The sequence below is a fragment of the Simochromis diagramma genome, unplaced genomic scaffold, assembly GCF_900408965.1.
Source record: "Simochromis diagramma unplaced genomic scaffold, fSimDia1.1 OVJJ01000321.1, whole genome shotgun sequence".
Classification (NCBI taxonomy): Eukaryota; Metazoa; Chordata; class Actinopteri; order Cichliformes; family Cichlidae; genus Simochromis; species Simochromis diagramma.
In genome coordinates, this window is record NW_024386772.1 from 10696305 (window position 1) to 10714178 (window position 17874).

Here is a 17874-nt window from a genome sequence, read left to right on the forward strand (position 1 = left end):
TAGACAGTGTAGGAAAACTCATCTCCAGCCAACAACGCAGGGTTGATAAGAGAAGGATTCATTAAGGAAACGCACCAAACTTTGACTCTGGGAGGGGCAGTGAGAGGGGAACTAAGTTCTGGTATCATTTTTTAATTATAGTGATAATAGTAACAGATTAGCCACTTGAAAGTGACCTTAAAATTTTCCAAAAACTAAATCCATGATTTCAGACAGAGGTAGACAAAAGCAGTGTTACAATTTCTGGCTGGTGACGATCAATTTTGCCAGGCGAAATGACAACTTTTCATCAGCTTTAAAACTTCTTATAAAGAATCAATTGTAACTCTAAAAGTTGGAAATATGCTAACCATCATTTTTACTGCCGATTTTAAATTGTCATTGCTTAAACAAGCATTAAATAGGTCCGTTTGATGGCTGTGTGTTGAAAAAAAAGATGAATTTAGATAATAATGTCTAAAGAATGGTAAGGACAAAAATTATAGTCAATCTGACTCATTCCTCTTTACCTCTTAATTTTAATGGAACAAGCAAGATGTGTGCTTTATTATTAACAAGCTTAGTAATTAACGTTCACTGAATGAACAGCTCCTTTTGTCCTGGACTGAAATCCTAATCTTGCTCATATTAGTCTGCACCGTGATTTAAAATCTCATCCTTTTTTCCAATCCAGTCCAGAAGCTGCTGCTGTATACTACAAAGAACCAGGGGTCCAGATGAAAATATTGGATTTAACCCTGTCATCTTGCATTTGTATTTTGGAGAAGAAAATTAACAGAGTGTAACATTTTTGTATGTATAGGTTTGCTTTTCTCTTATGTCTGCGGTCACACTGCTTAAAAAACATGCTGCGAAATCTAAAGTTTCACAGGCTTGGTGTTTTTCAGTTGCTAAGCTGTTTGGATGATCACTTTGGTAATTGGCAGGTCTTCCCACCTTCACCCTCACTGAAGTCTAACACTGTTGCTTGCACTGACTGAGCTGACCAGCCTGTGGAAAAACAGAGATCGCCCATGAGAGGAAGAATCTGACATTTGAAGCAGCTGGCAGCTGAGTGCAGAGAAGAAGAACAGAGGACTGTCAGCTACCTTGTGAGAGTCCAGGAAAGCTGAGGAAAACTCTGATGGATCAGTAAGATGAAAGGAGGGAAGAAACTAGAAAAGAAGGGATTTCCACAGCTGGCAGTGAGATGAAATGTAAAAGCGCTTTTTTTGGTTTCTTAGCTGTTAAAAGACTGTTGAACTGTGACAGTGCAGCTGGTCCAGGCTTAACAGCGGAAGTATAACAAACTGCAAAGCTCATATGCTTCGGACTACTTGGCCATACCCAGTGCATTTAATTTAAATTTCATGCTGTTTAAAGAGTGCAGCCAGACACTTTAATTCAATTCAGTTTTATTTATATAGCGCCAATTCACAACAACAGTTGCCTCAAGGCACTTTGCACATTATTCCATGCAAATGTCCACTTCAAATTTAATCAAGGCCACATATGAATTACTTGGATGTTTGCTATCCCTCTGGATCTTATCACACACAAAAATGTAATGCAATTAAATTAATCTTTATTGCATTAAATTGTTAACAGCTGCATGCCAGCACTGTGGTGTATGGATATATTCAACCAGAGCTGACATGAGAGACATGAAATCATGCCCGGTTTTAACATGCTTGTTGATTTTGGGTTTTTTTTCAACAAATGTTGTGATCCAGAAATGTTTTAAACACGAATAATCTCAAGTTACTTTTAGTATGATAATAATAATAAACAATTACAGAGAATGAGGTCAGGTCAGTGTTTTCCTTTAAAGGCTGCAGAAGAGTTTTGCAATTTGTCAGCATCTTAAAGACATAACAGCCTGAAACTTTGACTCACAGGTGACAACTTCTGAGACTGACATCTGGAGAAAAAAAGTGAAATTAAACATGAAATATAACTATCAAGGTTGTATAGTTTGATTTGGGGGTTTTTGCGTGGATGCTAACTGAACATTAACTGAAACCTTCTTAATGCTTTTTTGGAAAAGACTTAAACCCTTGTCTGTGCCCTTACTTTACTTATATCTGCACAAGCCCAGTTTCTCAGTGTGAAGAAAAGATTATTATTTCAACAAACTGGCCAATGAGAAATAATAAAATATAAAAATGTATATTTTTAAAAAGCCTGTTTGTTCATATATACAGTGAGCATCCTGTTGGGTAAAAATCAAAGATGAAAATGGCTTCTCCTCGTGTTGAGATATGAACCCGCAACATCTGGTATAACAATTCACCTCACTGTAAAATCTCAAATTCCATTTCTGTTGTCAAGACCGTTCCAAAACATTCAGTCTGTCAGTTCTCAGCTTCAAACCAGACTTTGACATCTCTTCCTCGTCCGCATCCAGAAACAAAGGTAAACGGAGAAAGATGAGAAAGCGATATGTGTTTCTGTCCGTCTGTGCGTGTGCATCATCATCGCCATCATTAGCTGCATCCCCGGTGGATGTCTTCGGGCGCAGCGGTCAGTCTCTACCAGCGATAGAGTGCCTGATAAAGAGAAAACGTCAAGCACAAACCGCCGCCTGAGGCTTCAGAGTGATGAAGGGCAGAAAATGGCAGAAAAAATAAATAATTTCTAAATGAATCAGTTTATAAAAATAATACAAGTGTAATAAATCAGAGCATTCAATTTAATTAAAAATGTGACAGAAATAGATCATTTTTTATTAATATGCTTCCCTATTTATTTATTTATATTTAATTTTCCACTTTTTTTGCCCCATAACAGCTGAGAGAAGAGGAAGAAGACAGATGGATGAATGGATAATCGATTGATTGGCTTTATTAATCTCTTTGAATTTTATATTTAGCATTTTTCTTAATGCAAATCAATCCGGAGGCTCAACATCCAAGAGAAATGCTTGCTTCTAGAGACCTGAGGCAGCTGGCTAAGCTATCTATCTAAAACTTATACAACTGCTCAGTACTGTTTGCAAGCAAATAAATTAATACTGAAATACATTCATACATTAATATTATAAAAGAAAAAAGTGTTCTATTTCATAAATTAACACCTACACTTCTTTTTAATAATTTTTTATTTTTATTTTAACTGTCAGACTCTTTCATACACACAAAGTAAATCTGGATATACACTAAAAAAGGAAGCAGATGTACTCTTCTTATGCAGTGCATTATCTATCATTACTGACCTATGTCATCAAGCTGCTCTTTCGTCAAGCACCATGACAACCGCACATAATAACCGGCTCACCATTAGATGACTTTTTGCACAGGTTTAACGGGGTCGTGTAACCTGTGCAGCAGTTAGGAATAAGCAAGTTGAAACTCAACCTTTAACCACAAAAAATAAATAAATAAAAGTTTCATCAAAAAGAGCTGATTTCACTTATGCATTAATCTCTTGGTGATATCAGTGACTTAGCGGGCTGGACTTCTTAAGGAAAGTTTATCTGATTTTTGTTTGACTATACATCATGGAAAAGGCATCAAGCGTGGAGCTGTTGGATCCCGAAGACAAGAATCATCACTCAAATTCTGACACTGATACAGGCAGTGAGTAAACCATAGGACATGGAAAAGATATCAGTTCGTCTTGTAAAGCTGAGCATGATGGATTGTGCATCACTGTACAATATAATGCTCAGGAAAATAATACCTGGAACGATATTAAATAACATGAACCCACAAACCCACATACAGCTGCTGAACCATGGCACACAACTTTTTTTTCTCTCTGTCTTTTTTTAAGCAAAAATTTTGTCTTTGTCTTCACACGAATCTGCCGGCCTCCTGTTTTAAAAAGCTGCTGAGTGTCTAATGAAAGCACGGTCATAATGAATTCAAGTGAATCTAATTGTCTAAGAGGTTAAGTATTCCTTTTTAAAAGAGGCCTGACAGGATGTCTGATGTGTCCAGCAATAACTGCACTCATGCAGTGAGAGAAGTAAATAAAGAGACAAATTACTGACAAGGGAGTGTCTCACAAGCTTGTTTTCACAATTGAATCAGCCTTGTTTTCTTTTCCATAAAGCCCATCATTTATTTTCTCACTATATTCTCAATCCTGACTAATGAAAATGAGAAAAAGTAACGCTTCTGCCACAGATTTCCTTTCTAATCATTTTCTCCAACAAAACTATGGATCCAAGGGGCCTCTTCCATCAGCTGACATAGCACAAGAGGCAGGGTCCAGTCCATCACAGGCGCTCACAATGTAGAATCACCAATTAACCTAGCATGCCTGTTTTTGCACTGTGGCAGGACATCAGTGGCAGAATAGGGAAAAACATGCAAACTCTGCACAGGCAGTGGAGAAAGTGCTAACCACTGCACTACTGTCCCGCCCTCACATTCCTTCCATAATATGAAAATAAACAGTCTTGTCTTGAACCAAATCCTTTGACAATCTGCATAATTACAAATACACTTTATATAAATATATTGGCAGGCTGTTTTTCAGTGTAACACTGTCCCCCAGAGGGCACTGGAGGTTTTGTAGCATGAAGATTCATTTGTCAGGTTCAGGATATTCATTCAAGAGACAGTTTTGAATTTAATGGAAATCCATTTATTACTTTATTAGCCTTATATAACCTTAGGTGATATTTATAGTTGCACAGTTCATGACAAGTGAAGTAGCACAGTGGTGAATGTAAATAATTTAAACCGTCTCTGTTTTTAAGAAACACCACGTTTCGTCACCACGTTTTTGTCTGGAGCTTTGGGTGTTATTACACAAGTTGTTTTGATTATGTGTTATGGATGGAAAAACGTAGCAAGATTTTCTTTCCGTCTCGGACTTTTGAGGGTTCCACTCAACCCCAGCTCAGTTTGTCGAGATCAACCTGTGCAGCATGGAGGGCCATTAAAATCCTGAAGGAATAGCCGTGGCCTTAGGATAACTTTCTTATGGCACCCTCAGGTAATGACCATCTCACCAAAATGCTGCTTCAGCTGCTCGAGGAATATGAAGGTTAAGACTGTGTGAGGGATGAGGCGGATAGCTGCAGGAACAAGACCCTGGACACAAATCAAAGCACTATTTCAGTGTCTTAATACTCTGTAGGTTACTACAGCACATAATTAGAAAGAGCTGTATAAAACATCATGTCTGCGTGAATGTGACATCCACCTTGTAGAACGCATTCGGCCCCAGCTTTGCTGTTTCTGTTAAGCAGTGAGACACACTCTGCAACAAGGAGACAAAACACACAAGAGACATGCCAAGCTGTGTCATTTTCCCCATAACCAATGAATAAAACATACATAACATCAGAGTGATGAGGGCGGGAGAACTCAGAGACCTAAATAAGCCAAACTCTCCTGCAAAACCAGATAACAAGAAAAGTCATTTTAAAGACACTCACCCCATACTGAACTTCTGAATTCATTAATCTTGTTTTAACAACATCCAGTGGTTGACAGAGGATTGTAGCAGAGCCACCCTGCGCAAGAACAGAGGGCTTATTTCAGAAAATCATGTGATGTTTGTCTTGCTATGCTATGACAGACGTGAGTCACTTACTGCAAACACACTCGCCAGGAAGTGAGTGAAGATGTTGTCAGTCAAGTAACCAGTAGCCAGAACCAACTCTTTGGACTGGTCGTAGCAGGCGAGCTGCAGGAGCAAAACAAACATGTGCTGCGTAAGTTGGCTCGCATTTATGGCTTTCTGTTTTGTTTCTTTATTTTTTAAAGAAGTGTATAATTTCCAAGAAAATACTTTAAAAAAAAAATCAGTGAAATAGACCTAAAACCCAAAATGTAGTTTTGGTTTAAATGCTGCAGGCTAATCTGTGTCCTTCCTGCCACAGAACAAGAGCAAACTACACAGTGGATATACAGTTGTGGTCAGAAGTTCGTGGGTACTCATCATGGGCATAAATGTCATGGTGATTTAGGGCCTTTAATGATTTCTTTGAAGTTTTCTTTCTCCAGGCTGGAATGATTGTGCATAGATCTTTAAAGACGTTAAAAAACAAGAATTGGATGCACAAGTTTTAATTTATTAGGAATTTATTAGAATTTCTTTGACAGCACTTATTGGTCTGAGCAGTATTCAGAATTTTGGCATTTTGCATAATTACATGCAGTATAACTTTTAGGATTATACTGACTGATTTTAAAATTTAAAAAATACCAACATTTAAATGTATAGATTTTTTGAATTTAACTTTATGCGTAGCCTCTAAAATATATTTCCCTACATAACAAGCTAAGAAAAACTGAATAAACACAGTTTAATCAGCTGACTATCTGCATATTTAGCCATTACAGATTTATTTATGGCAATAATTGTTGGGCATAAAAATTATAACATTAAGGCCATTATGGTTCTGTCTTACAGTTTGCTGTTACTGCTCAAAAATTCACAGTTTCACTATATTTGCAGTCACTGTTGTCTTGTAGAGCAGTTTATGACTTTACCTGTCCAACAGACACCAGTGCACCTCTGGAAGAAGCCATTGAAGCACCAGAAAACAGTTTCCTCAGCCCCTCTAAAAAGCACATTTCAGAAGGATGAACATTGTAAAGAAATCTTTAGTCAGTATTTGTTCTCTTGAGTTTAAGGATTGTGGATTTTAAACTTGTGACAGAACATACAAAGGAAATAAAAATAAAGCTTTAATGGTACGTTTAATGGTAGAAGCTTTTATGGACTTTACCTTCCTTACAGACACGTAAGAGCCCATCAAACACATGAGCATAACTGTAAAAAGGGAAAAAACTATCTTACAATATGGTTATTTGGAAAGAACTATAATTGTCTGTAATTATGATTCGGGATGTATTCCCATTTTTCGTGCACTTACTTTCTTCTGAACTCTGCTGCCATCTTGACGTCATTCTGCATTCTGTAAAGATGAGAGATTTCAAAGCCGGTTGTCTGTCAGCACGTGCAGCCTTAACACTGATTGTCTTGCTTCTGCACTCTGGGAAAATTGACCATCTAAAATTGGAAGGCTTTTGTGCCACCACAACTTTTTTTCTTGTGTAGTTTGTACTTTTCCCAGCTATCTTCCTTTCACTTCACAACATTTCTACAGGTACCTACTTTGGATGTTATGTTAGAAACCCCTTAACCCCTTAACTTGTGTTTAGAAATATATATACACTCACAGACACTTTGTTAGATAGTACCACGTTTGACCCCTTTTGCATTCAGAACTGCCTTCATGGCATTGACAAGATAGCATCATGTCAGTTGCTGCAGATTTGTCAGCTGCACATCCATGATCTGCATCTCCTGTTCCACCACATCCCAAATGAGCCCTGGAGGCCTTTTTGATACAGTGCGTCCTGGACATGTTCAGCAACAATATTCAGGCTGCCTGTGGCATTTAAATGATGCTCAGCTGGTAATAGGGATCCCAACGTTTGCACCACAAGCAGCAGCATGATGATACCAGGATGAATCAATGTTTTCCTGTTGTTTATGACAAATTCTGACCCTACTATCCAAATGTCAAAGCGGAAAAAGTCATCAGACCAGACATTTTTCCAACCTTCTGTTGCCCATTTTTTTCTTTTATTTGTTTTCAATTTTCATAACAATCAAAACACAAAATAGAATACACTGGACATGGTTACATCTGTACAATCAGTAAGGAGAAATACAAAGACAGAAAAGTACCCAAGTACTAAGAACAAAATAAATAAGGGGTTGTGTAAAACTTAGCAGACGCACAAAAGAGAAAGGGCAACTGTCCGTTAGGTTCTGTCCTTTGTTTTCTCTGCAACCTCAATCCACTCTTGCTGAAACTTTCCTTGACAGTTATTATTCCTTACCATCAGTGATTCACAGGAAGCAGTGTCTTTAACCATTCTATGAACTCTGGTTTAGTGTGGCTCCTCCAAAGGCAAAGAATAACCTAAGAAGCACAGGGTAAAACAGCCCAAGCTCCCAGTCGGCACAACTGAGGCAACTCTGGTAAAGGCCTATGTAGCGACTATCCAATACAATGAATTACTTGAAGATCAACAGTCCCTGAAATACTCCAACCAGCCTATCTGGCAGCAACAACCATACCACCTTCAGAGTCGCTTCTGTCACCGTTCTTCCTCATTTTGATGTTCTCTTTGAACTTCAGCAGGTCATCTTGATCACGTCTACATGTCTAAATGCACTGAGTTCCTCTCATGTAATTGGCTGATGAGATATTTGTGATGAGCAGTTGGACAGGTGTACCTAATGAAGTGATCTGTGTTCGTGTATCCTTTGTTACTTTTTGGTATTTTTCTTTTTCTATTATTGTTTGTTTTTTGGTCATCAAGCACTCGCACAAATGTACGGTGGACAGAAACCGCAAAACCCCAAAAGTTATAAACAACATTTTTAAAATGCTCAAGATAATAAAACGGCCACTTAAATGGACCAGAACAAACTAAAAATAAATATAGGCTTTTATTAGTAATATGTTTCATGATTCAGTTTCAATTTAATCTCCATTTAAATGTATATTAAATATTCATAGAATTATTATAACTATTAAAGCATTTTGACAACAAAATGAATCACTTTTATCTCACGGCTGGAATGACAGCAAATTTAGACCTTAAACAGCAATGTAGTGGATGCACTGAACTATAAAATATAAACTATGACTTTTATGTGGTGAACCACAAAAATACATTCGATTCTACATGTGAAGTGCAAACAGATACAAAGACATAAACACTGTATCTCACCTTACATTCACCAGGTCAGTTGGGGTCCCAATGAAACCACCTGTAAAACCTGATGAAGGAAAAACAACATCTTTAAATGCAATTTTAAGTATAAAATGAAACAACATCTTTAAATAAAATGTAAGCTATTTTACACCATTTACCTGCAAAGGCACCCAGGAGGACTTTCTGGTGGAAAGGCATAGGGCCTTTATTTTTTCTCTTCATCTTATCCCTGACGGTCTCGTAAATGGCAAATCGTGACAAAGAATATGTCATCTGGACAAATGAATAAATAAAAACAGCTATGTCAAAGAGAGGAAGAGTGCACAGCTGATAAAGGTTTTATGGAAATGAGTGTTGTTTTTGACCTGCCGGCAGAGGGAAGCAGTGAGCCCGCTGTAGAGAGCCAGAAAACCCTCTCTTCTCACTACGTTAAGAGTCATCCCAATCATCCTCATCCTCACTTCCTGCTGTGTTTGCAAGTGGACCTGGAAGCAACCATAAGGAAGCAGCACTAAGAGTCAGTGGCACTTTTAGTGAGAATTGGCCTTAGATATATGTAAAGTTCCTGTCTTTAAAACCGTTAATATCTAGTCTGAAAAAATATCTCACGCTCTAATATTACCAGCATCATTCAGTCCGCATCCTAAATTAAAGAAAACCAATGCAATAAGTGGATAATAGCTGCAAGAAATAAAAAACTGCGCCACTAAACATACACTACAAATGTTACTATCATTTAAAGCACCTTAAGGAATCAAAGCAAGCCTAATGATTGCCAATATAAAGGCAATTTGGCTGCATAATAGTCTCATCAGCCAAGTGAAATTCTAAGAAACTGCTAAAATGAATATTGCTACAACACATTATTCCAAATTTTATCATCAGCAGGTAAATAGAAAACCAAAATAGCCAAAATAGACACATCAGTGAGGCCTACCTGGATCTATTTTGTCTCTGCCGAATGGAAGGATTGTGCTCTGGTGTTAATTCAAATTCGATAAGCTCTATAATTTACCTTTATCAAATCCAGTGGATGGGTTACACAGGCTGCTGCACTGGACGAGACCCCACCAAAATACCAACGAGAGACACGGTTCTCCTGCATGCTGTCAGTGAGGCAAACTCTAGAGGGGGAAAAAACCAAAGGGTCGACTTCTCAGAGGCTCAAAGGACAACTTTGCCCGAGGGTGCTCCTTTCATCGTTTTTCCCCTCAGCACTTCTGGTGATGCGTGGCCACAATTCATCTTAAAAGTCGACGGGAGTCATCTCAATGTAAATCTGTATTTTTGTTTCTTTTGAAGCAGTGGACAGACAAATATAATGAGTGTCCCTCTGTACTTACTCCATGTTTGTGTGCCAAGAAGAAGAGGGGTGCAGCTGGTTCATGGGAGAAAGTGTACGTGACCAATATAAAAATAGTAAGCGGGCTTGACTGCTGCTGTATTTTTGAAATTGTGGCCGACACACTGACATGGAGCAAAGGTCTCGAAGTTTAAACAAATATTTGTCAAGGATAGATTTGTCTAATTATAGCATTCAGACTTCAGGTCATACGCACAAAAGGTTACAAGGTTACAACATTTTGAACAATGGGTCAGTGATGCACAGCAACATTATTATTTTTATACTTTTCTGAAAGTTTCTACAGCTAATGCAACCGTCTGGGTTGTTGAACATGACATGATTTTAAATGAGTGCTATGAATGACCAGCCTGGCACAGCAGCACTTGGGCTGACTCAGAGGGGGGGCACTCATGACAGATGATACAAACAGCAACTGGATACCCACTCCAAGTTGGAGCAAAGGTAAGATGTGAGCAGACACAGGCAGGAATGGGTAATGACAGCTAGCAATAGTCAGAACTGACATTTAGGTTTCTGTCTAATGCTTTAACATGAGTTGTTGTTACTGGGCCTCTTTTAGGGAGCTGTTTGATCAGATTGGGGGTGGTTGCAATTTGGCCTACCGTCTGTGAAATAAATGAGATGGGCAAAACGATAACTGCAAGGTCCAGAATAAAAATGAAGTTGAATGAACAACAGGCTTAACCTTCATGTTGATAGGATTTATTGCCGGCCTGCTCCATTATTTTCTGCTGGCTGTAGCTACACCGGTTGAGATTGCAATCAAGTCAGACTGCAGACATTAATCTACTGCACATGAATCCAAATCTTTAAGGTTACACTGAGATTAAATAACAAGAACCAACTAGGAGTTAGGTCTATATGGATGTTATATTGCATTGATGCTGGATGTTTGCAGTTGGTGGACCGTAGGCTGACATCAGTCACTTGAAGCGTAGGAGAGTGATATGCTGCTGCCCTCTGCTTTATGCTAAATTGCTGCATTAAATTGCATACAGCTGGATTTTGTTTTTATCATAAAGTGAGTTAAAATGAAACCTGTGACTGATTTGATGTGGTGACTTCCTTCAGCAGTCCAGGCCAGGCTTGCAATGCTATGACCCAGCCAGAAGCCATCGTCACTAACACAGCAAAGTATCATTTTCATTCTCCAGGACAATTTTCTACGACTCTCATCAGGACTAAAGGGTTTTTCCCTCCTCACTGTAGGAACACTGGATGACAAGCCATTTCTTTTACATGTTCTTCACAGAGTTTTTAATCACTTATGTTGCGTTGCTCTTTCTCATGTTTCATCTGTACACATATCTTCATTCTTCCTGCTCTCCATCTGTGCTTTGCATTTGTTCTTGTGACAGATGTAAAAACAGACTGTATTCTCTCTAAGATTTAGATGTGTCACAATAGATTAAGTCCGAGTGTTGACATAAAAACTAAACATGTTAAATTATCAAAGCACTAAAATTTACATTTAGGTTTAACCTTAAAAAAAACTAAAAGCAAAACCCCATCATGATTTGGCACACATACCTTCATCGGGGAATGAAACAGAGTTAATGAAATCACTCGATCCTTCTACTTTCCAGTGGTGTTTCACCATTAGGGATTTCCCATTAATTATATTCCCCCAATGATAAGCTTCCACCCAGGATCAAAGTGGAATATTCCACCAGTGAAAACACCTGGACAGATACAGGAGCCCAAAAGGATCAATAAGCCCAGAATATTCACCAATCCAACAGGAGTGAAATACTCCACTGTTTATCCTCAGCACTCTTTGTGCTAAAACACATCAGTTCCCAGGTCCTGAATCCTTCCTGATGCTTCAGTTACAAAAAATTACTGAGACTACTTGATTAAAACAACTAGCCAACATATCTACTGTGAAAAAGCACTATAAAAAACTGTTATATTAACATTATACTGCCATGATAGCAAGTATGAAATTGAGCCCCTTCAATGTTCTCTACATACTTCTTGACATGTATATCCTTGCAACCTCTAGTGTCCATAAGTACAAAGCACCTGACTCCTCACCTTCTCCTATAATTATAATTAATCAGATATTGTTTATTTTTATATTCTTCAGGTTTTTCTTTTTACAGTCAGCAGTCTGCAGGTGATTTTGTGCAGGGTTAGCAGTTTATGTTCCTTATGTGAACCCCATTGAAGAGACAGATTCTCCAAGAGGAAAAGCAGTCTCTTCAATAGTTTTAAAATAACTGTGTATAATTTTTCTTCTTTACATGCTGACTTTTTTTTTTTTTTTTTTTTAATCTATTTTTCTAAGTAGTTGCAGACAAAATAAGATTGTCTACCTACAGCAACTAAATGCATTTAGGCATGTAGACATAAAATGGGCAGAATGAAAAGCAGATTTAAAGGACTTTGAAAGTGACATAGCTCGTAATGACAGCTGGGCTGGACCGAGTACTTAACTGCTGATCTGCTGGGGTTTTCTCACATGACCATCTCTAAGGTCTCTTCTGACATCTCAGTGTGAGATGTCAGAAGAGAATGAGTGTCTCCTTTCATCTGACAGGACAACAACAATAATTTGAATAACCACTTGTTACAACCAAGGTATGCAGAAGAGCATCTGTGAACAAATCAGACCTTGATGCACATGGGTTACAGCAGCACGAGACCACACTGGTTGCCACTTATGCCAGCTAAGAGCAGGGAACTAAAAGTAGAGTTTGCACAGATTCATGAAAACCATTATTTGTTTTGAAGGCAAAAGGGGTTCAGAGGAAGGTATACCTAATTAAGTGTCCAGTTAGTGTAAATGGCGTAAATTACTTTCTCTCCAAATCATACATCATCACAGATACTGAAGCTTTTTTCCTCTTTTTTTAGAAAAACCTACTCATTTCTGTTCATTTCAACACTAAGGTTTACTCAGAAACAAAATGACATGCAAGTGCAGTTATCCAGCGTTATTAAGACCTCTGGTGGACAACCACAGCAAAGCATTATCTAGTGAAATTCACTGTTCCACTATAAATGTTCAGTCAACACCGCACACATGAAATCTTGATTACATCTCATCAAGTTTTCCATAAATTCAGCCACACGACCAATAACACATAAGAGCAAAATAATTATTTCAACTTTAATCACATTATTAACATTTCAATGAGATTTATCTGGACTCAGCCCTGCCATTCTCTGAACTACACACAGTATCTGGTGCTCCTCAACATCAATCATCTGTATCAACCTGGAAACTACAAGATTTAACCTTGTGAGAAGATTAAACACAAAGAATTACAAAGTGACTTCAGCCTCTTTCAGACATGCGCTCCTTCCCACTGATCTGACAGCATCTTGGTGTGGTAATGGTCTCGTGTCCATCAGCACCCTGATCACGCCTCTGGAGGTAGGACGCAATAAATTTCAACCGTAGCAACTATGCATGCATCTTTGGCGAGTTACTCAGCTCACAGGAGAATGCAATTAAAAGCAGAAACGTTTACATCGTTTCTAATTTGGAATATGATTCAAGCATTCTTCCTAATTCAGAAGAAAGCTTTTTAGAGCATGCATGTGGGGGGGCAGGGTACAGCTCTCTCTGCAACACCACGCAGCACATGCAGCTCTTTGTAACAATGACAGAGAGAGAAGTTCTCTCAGTCTGTCGCAGGAAGGTCAGATAGAAACCAGAGGAACATTAACGTGATCAATGGCCGACTGACACAATGCCATTACTGCAATGTTATTCATCCCATGTCTGAAAAAGGCTTTACTCTGCATCCAACCAATCTCCTTAGCTTGTTTGTGACACGTGTATCAGACAAGCGAACCACCAAACAGTGCGGCGGCACATCTGCGAAGGCTGCGTGCCGGAGAGTTCAGTCTCAGCTGTGCCGTCCCGACCTGACGTTGTAAGGGGACGGCGTTAATGTCAGAAGGCATTTGTTTCCATTTCTCTTACGATCCACGTCTTTGTCGTACAAAAAAAAAAAAAGGGAGGAAAGAAAACAAATAAAAAGAAATAAACTCAAGGATGAAGTGCATGAGTAGTAAAATGATGGCGAACAGTGGGCATAAGGGCAGACGAGATCTACTCCAACTCCACGGTGCCACCTGCTGCCTCCAGGGCTGCTTTTAATTTCTCTGCCTCTTCTTTGGATACGTTGGCCCGGATTTCCTGTGGAAGAGACTCCACTAGTTTCTTAGCCTGTTTCAAATAAAGAGGGTGGAGAAAAAAAAAAACAATTAGTGAAATTAACAAATTTGTGCTTTGAGAAGCTTTAACGCTGCAGACAAAGCAAATTACACTATACACAATGTTTGCTTGTAGTTACTGCTCACAATAAAAAGAAAGAAATTAGGAACACTTGATCACCACAATACAACAAATTCATATCAATCTGTCAAGTTAGAAACTGCTGGGAATGCATTTCACCCACTTTGGTGCAAATAAAGGGACAACAGGTTCACTGCAAAGCCAACACCACAGACAACCTCTGTGGGCAAAGGACCCACTAAAAGACGTCAACCCATGCTACCCTCGTGCCCTCTGACAGTTTGTTTAGAGGAATGCACATGACGAGCTTGCTGGAGGTCATGTAGTAGGACTGGCAATTCTTTGCTCAGAGGAGCAGACACTGATGCCCTTGATATCCTTCTACAGCCCTGTTCAGCCTTCCTTGTGTAACAGCCCACCTGCATCACCTCACCACTCTTGAGAACATGCTGGGAGACATAGCAAACCTACTCATGACAGCATGAATGGATGTGTCATCCTGGATGAGCTGGACTGCATGTACTGTTTTATGCTACCAGCAGTGAGATTTTCATTTGCACCAAAGCAGCTGAAACTGATTCACAAAATAATTTGGACTGATTTTGCAGACTATTATGTAATAATATATGCATATTATTACCTCCAAAGCATCATCTCATAAACATTTTATATCTCACATTCTAACACCGGCCCGTTAACACTGCTTTTTGCCAAAAGCTACAATGAGCCCGCTTAAATAGCTCCAACAGTGAGACTTACCTGCACCAGATTCAAGCCCTGGATGCAGTTTTTCACTTCCTTTATAAGCTTTACTTTTTCAGCAGCTTTCAATTCTGTCAATTTTACTGTAAAGTGAGTCTTCTCCTTCTTTGCTGGTGCCGCCTCCTCCTCTGCAGCCTAATTGCAAAAGGAACACAATCGAGGTCATTTAACTGTGCGCACGGAGCCTCGTTGGCCACATCAACTATGAGTGGCTTTAAATTCCTAAGCTAGACATCTGAAAAAGAACAATAATGATGTATGTTGCTACTTAAGCCATTAATGATTTATAAGGCAGTCTTCAGAACTTCCCTTTAAAAACAATTATCAATACCTGAGCTGCAGGAGCAGCTAATGTCGCCATCGCCCCCATCGGCATCATTCCGACACTCTCAATGTTCAGAGTTTTCTGTGGTAAAGACAAACAAGTTATCACTCAACATTTAACACAAACGGACAGCAAGAAGCTCAGACAAAGTGCACTGTGGTTTTAGGTTTCCCACAAACCTTGAGGAGTTCGTTGAGATCGGACACCTCTAACAAGGTGAGGCTGGCTATGTCACTGACAAGCTGCTGGATTTTGGGGGAATACTGTTTGGGGGCTCCATCTAGAGGAGGGGTGGCGATGGCATCTGAAGACGAGGCCTGACTGGTTTTCAGAAGTCTGAGAGCACATAAGGCTGGTGTCTGCCGCTGAAGCTGTTGCCTGGGAAAGTGAAAAGCGATTAGCTAAACGGCAGACTGTATCCACATATTCAGTATGGTGTGGATCACACCTGGCATCATCCACTGCCATATTTTGACTTTGTCTACTGCTTTACAAAACAATCCTTCTTACATTTAGAGTGCAGACTGCCTAACTTATGCATAATTAATGGTCTCAATTTGCAAACCACCAAATAACCCCTCAAGCTTCTCACTGTGTAAAGACAGTAGCTATTACTATGAGATGGGTTTGCTTTCTTATTTCACCTGGAGGACACTTTTATGCTTATTGCTTTGCAGTTTAACAGCTCACAAACAAATTATGGTAATTTGGCAAGCAAAAAAACCCTGAAATTCCAGTTTTGCATCAGCAAATAATGCTATACAAAAACACCACACCACAAAAGATTTGGCAGGATTCTGCAGGTACTGGCTAGCTTTGGTTGGAGAGTCACGCATCCCTGGTAAGAATAGTAAGAAGAGATTTGTTGTATGTTATATGCGAGATGGCACAAGAATGCAGAGCAGTAACGCTTAGGGCGGGCAGGACTGGTTGACATTATGGCAAGTACCTGTGAGCTAAGAAATCAACCATTATATTCTGGCAGTAAGGACAGATTTCAGGAATATTGTAGGTTTATTACAAAGGCACACTCTGCAACACGAATATCCAACTTGAAAACCTTTGGAACACGATCAAGTTTCATGTAAGCAGAATGTACAATAATAATATCAACTGAATTATAACCCTCACAGATGCAATTTATTTACCCGTTCTGTGTTACACCCTCCCTGTTGAGGTTACAATTGCATTATATAACAAAGGTTATATATCAGCTCAATCTTCTTTGTTACCCATCATTGTTTAGCAACCTCGCTATTCTATGAATGCAGGACTGTAATCATGTAATCAAAGAAATTATGTAGACCTAGAAATGCACTGTGGAAGAGGGGCAGGGGCCAAGAAGCTCAGTCCTGTTAGTAAAACTGACAGCATGGTGGTTCTTCATGCCTTCTCAAACATCTCAGACTTGAGATTTCACAATGACAGACGTGGACAGCTCAGCTGAGCAGTTGTTCTTCATTGATTGCATGGAGACCAGTTGGATGAGGGACGTACAGACGATGCACTTATAGTGTCTGATGGTTACAACAAATTGTCAGGCATGTGGACACAGTTGTGCAAAGGGCAGTCAGCCTCCATGTAACCAGGGCGACACTGGAGGAAACTACAGCTTTGGCTGAGAGGTCCTGATAAGGATGAAGAGAGAGAAGCGCTCCAGGACAAGCCATGGTGGCTTACATCATAAATCTCTCCAGCTGACAGTCTGGACATGTCTGTTTTAAGACACAACTGCCTCTTTTACACACATGGCATTGAAAGTCTCAAGATTCCCGAAAAACCCCAGTGGTGGCTCTATAGTCAGTTTTAACAGGGTAATGTAGCCTGTCAAGCTATAAAAATGTTTTTAAAAAAAATCATCCAGGGTATTTTTACTACTGTCAAATACCAGAAAAGTCCCATTTGACCAGTGTAGGTAAGAAAAAAAAAAATCTAAGCCATGCTTCTCTTAGATTTTTTTTAAGACGAAGCCATAAAGGTATACTGCGTTGTGTGTCATTAGTCGGACAGCAGGGCTCAATTGGTCACGTTGTTCAAGTTGAAGCCTGCGAAAGAACCCTTAACGCCGGCTAACCTACTTAGCACACAGCCGCAAACCATTAAACTCATTTCTGTGCTCACACAAGGCGCATCGTCTGTCTTTAGACGAATTAAAAAGACAACATCGTGTTCTCCATCCAAATTAAGCGGCAGCAGTGGCCGGCTCTCTGCCCTTGAAGCCGCAGACACTCGGATACAGGTGTACTCCGCCTGTTACGTACCGATGCGTGCTGGCTGCGGCTCGCAGCGCGGTGCGGAGGCAGCGGCTGGTGCAGAACATGCCGACGGTAAATGGAGCCGGTGGTCCTCTCTCTGAGAAAACAGACAAATTTATCACACACACGTCTCCTTCCAGCGGATCCTCTGCCTCAAAAGCACATGGCGTCCCCTCTACTCCTGACCTACCCACAATGCATTGCGTGAACTGTTAAAAAACCTCAATTCAACTGCT

At 39.6% G+C, this 17874-nt stretch overlaps 2 protein-coding genes across 2 annotated transcripts; both read right to left on the bottom strand.

Moving 5' to 3' along the window:
• Positions 1–2807: 2807 nt before the first annotated feature.
• On the bottom strand, positions 2808–13011 carry LOC120744044 (solute carrier family 25 member 10). The gene is made up of 11 exons (XM_040048163.1): positions 9694–13011; positions 9044–9163; positions 8837–8951; positions 8694–8742; positions 6818–6859; positions 6671–6714; positions 6432–6502; positions 5530–5622; positions 5372–5449; positions 5137–5193; positions 2808–5024 (listed from the first exon to the last, which is right to left on the bottom strand). Exons 1-11 carry the CDS (start codon positions 9781–9783, stop codon positions 4923–4925), a joined length of 861 nt encoding a protein of 286 aa, XP_039904097.1. The 5' UTR covers positions 9784–13011; the 3' UTR covers positions 2808–4922.
• Positions 13012–13145: 134 nt separating this feature from the next.
• Positions 13146–17837, bottom strand: mrpl12 (mitochondrial ribosomal protein L12). The gene is made up of 5 exons (XM_040048210.1): positions 17645–17837; positions 15563–15761; positions 15390–15464; positions 15056–15193; positions 13146–14227 (listed from the first exon to the last, which is right to left on the bottom strand). Exons 1-5 carry the CDS (start codon positions 17701–17703, stop codon positions 14111–14113), a joined length of 588 nt encoding a protein of 195 aa, XP_039904144.1. The 5' UTR covers positions 17704–17837; the 3' UTR covers positions 13146–14110.
• Between the last annotated feature and the right edge of the window lie 37 nt (positions 17838–17874).

What these genes read in the sequence shown, in the direction of transcription:
- LOC120744044 (XM_040048163.1), bottom strand. Translation starts at nt 9,783, where the DNA reads ATGCAGGAGAACCGTGTCTCTCGTTGGTATTTTGGTGGGGTCTCGTCC. An exon ending in ATCCACTGGATTTGATAAAG is followed by an intron (nt 9,164 to 9,693) that starts GTAAATTATAGA and finishes GGTTGCTTCCAG; the next exon opens with GTCCACTTGCAAACACAGCA. An exon ending in ACTGACCTGGTGAATGTAAG is followed by an intron (nt 6,860 to 8,693) that starts GTGAGATACAGT and finishes TCATCTTTACAG; the next exon opens with AATGCAGAATGACGTCAAGA.
- mrpl12 (XM_040048210.1), bottom strand. Translation starts at nt 17,703, where the DNA reads ATGTTCTGCACCAGCCGCTGCCTCCGCACCGCGCTGCGAGCCGCAGCC. An exon ending in ATCTCAACGAACTCCTCAAG is followed by an intron (nt 15,465 to 15,562) that starts GTTTGTGGGAAA and finishes TCTTTACCACAG; the next exon opens with AAAACTCTGAACATTGAGAG. An exon ending in AGGGCTTGAATCTGGTGCAG is followed by an intron (nt 14,228 to 15,055) that starts GTAAGTCTCACT and finishes TATTTGAAACAG; the next exon opens with GCTAAGAAACTAGTGGAGTC.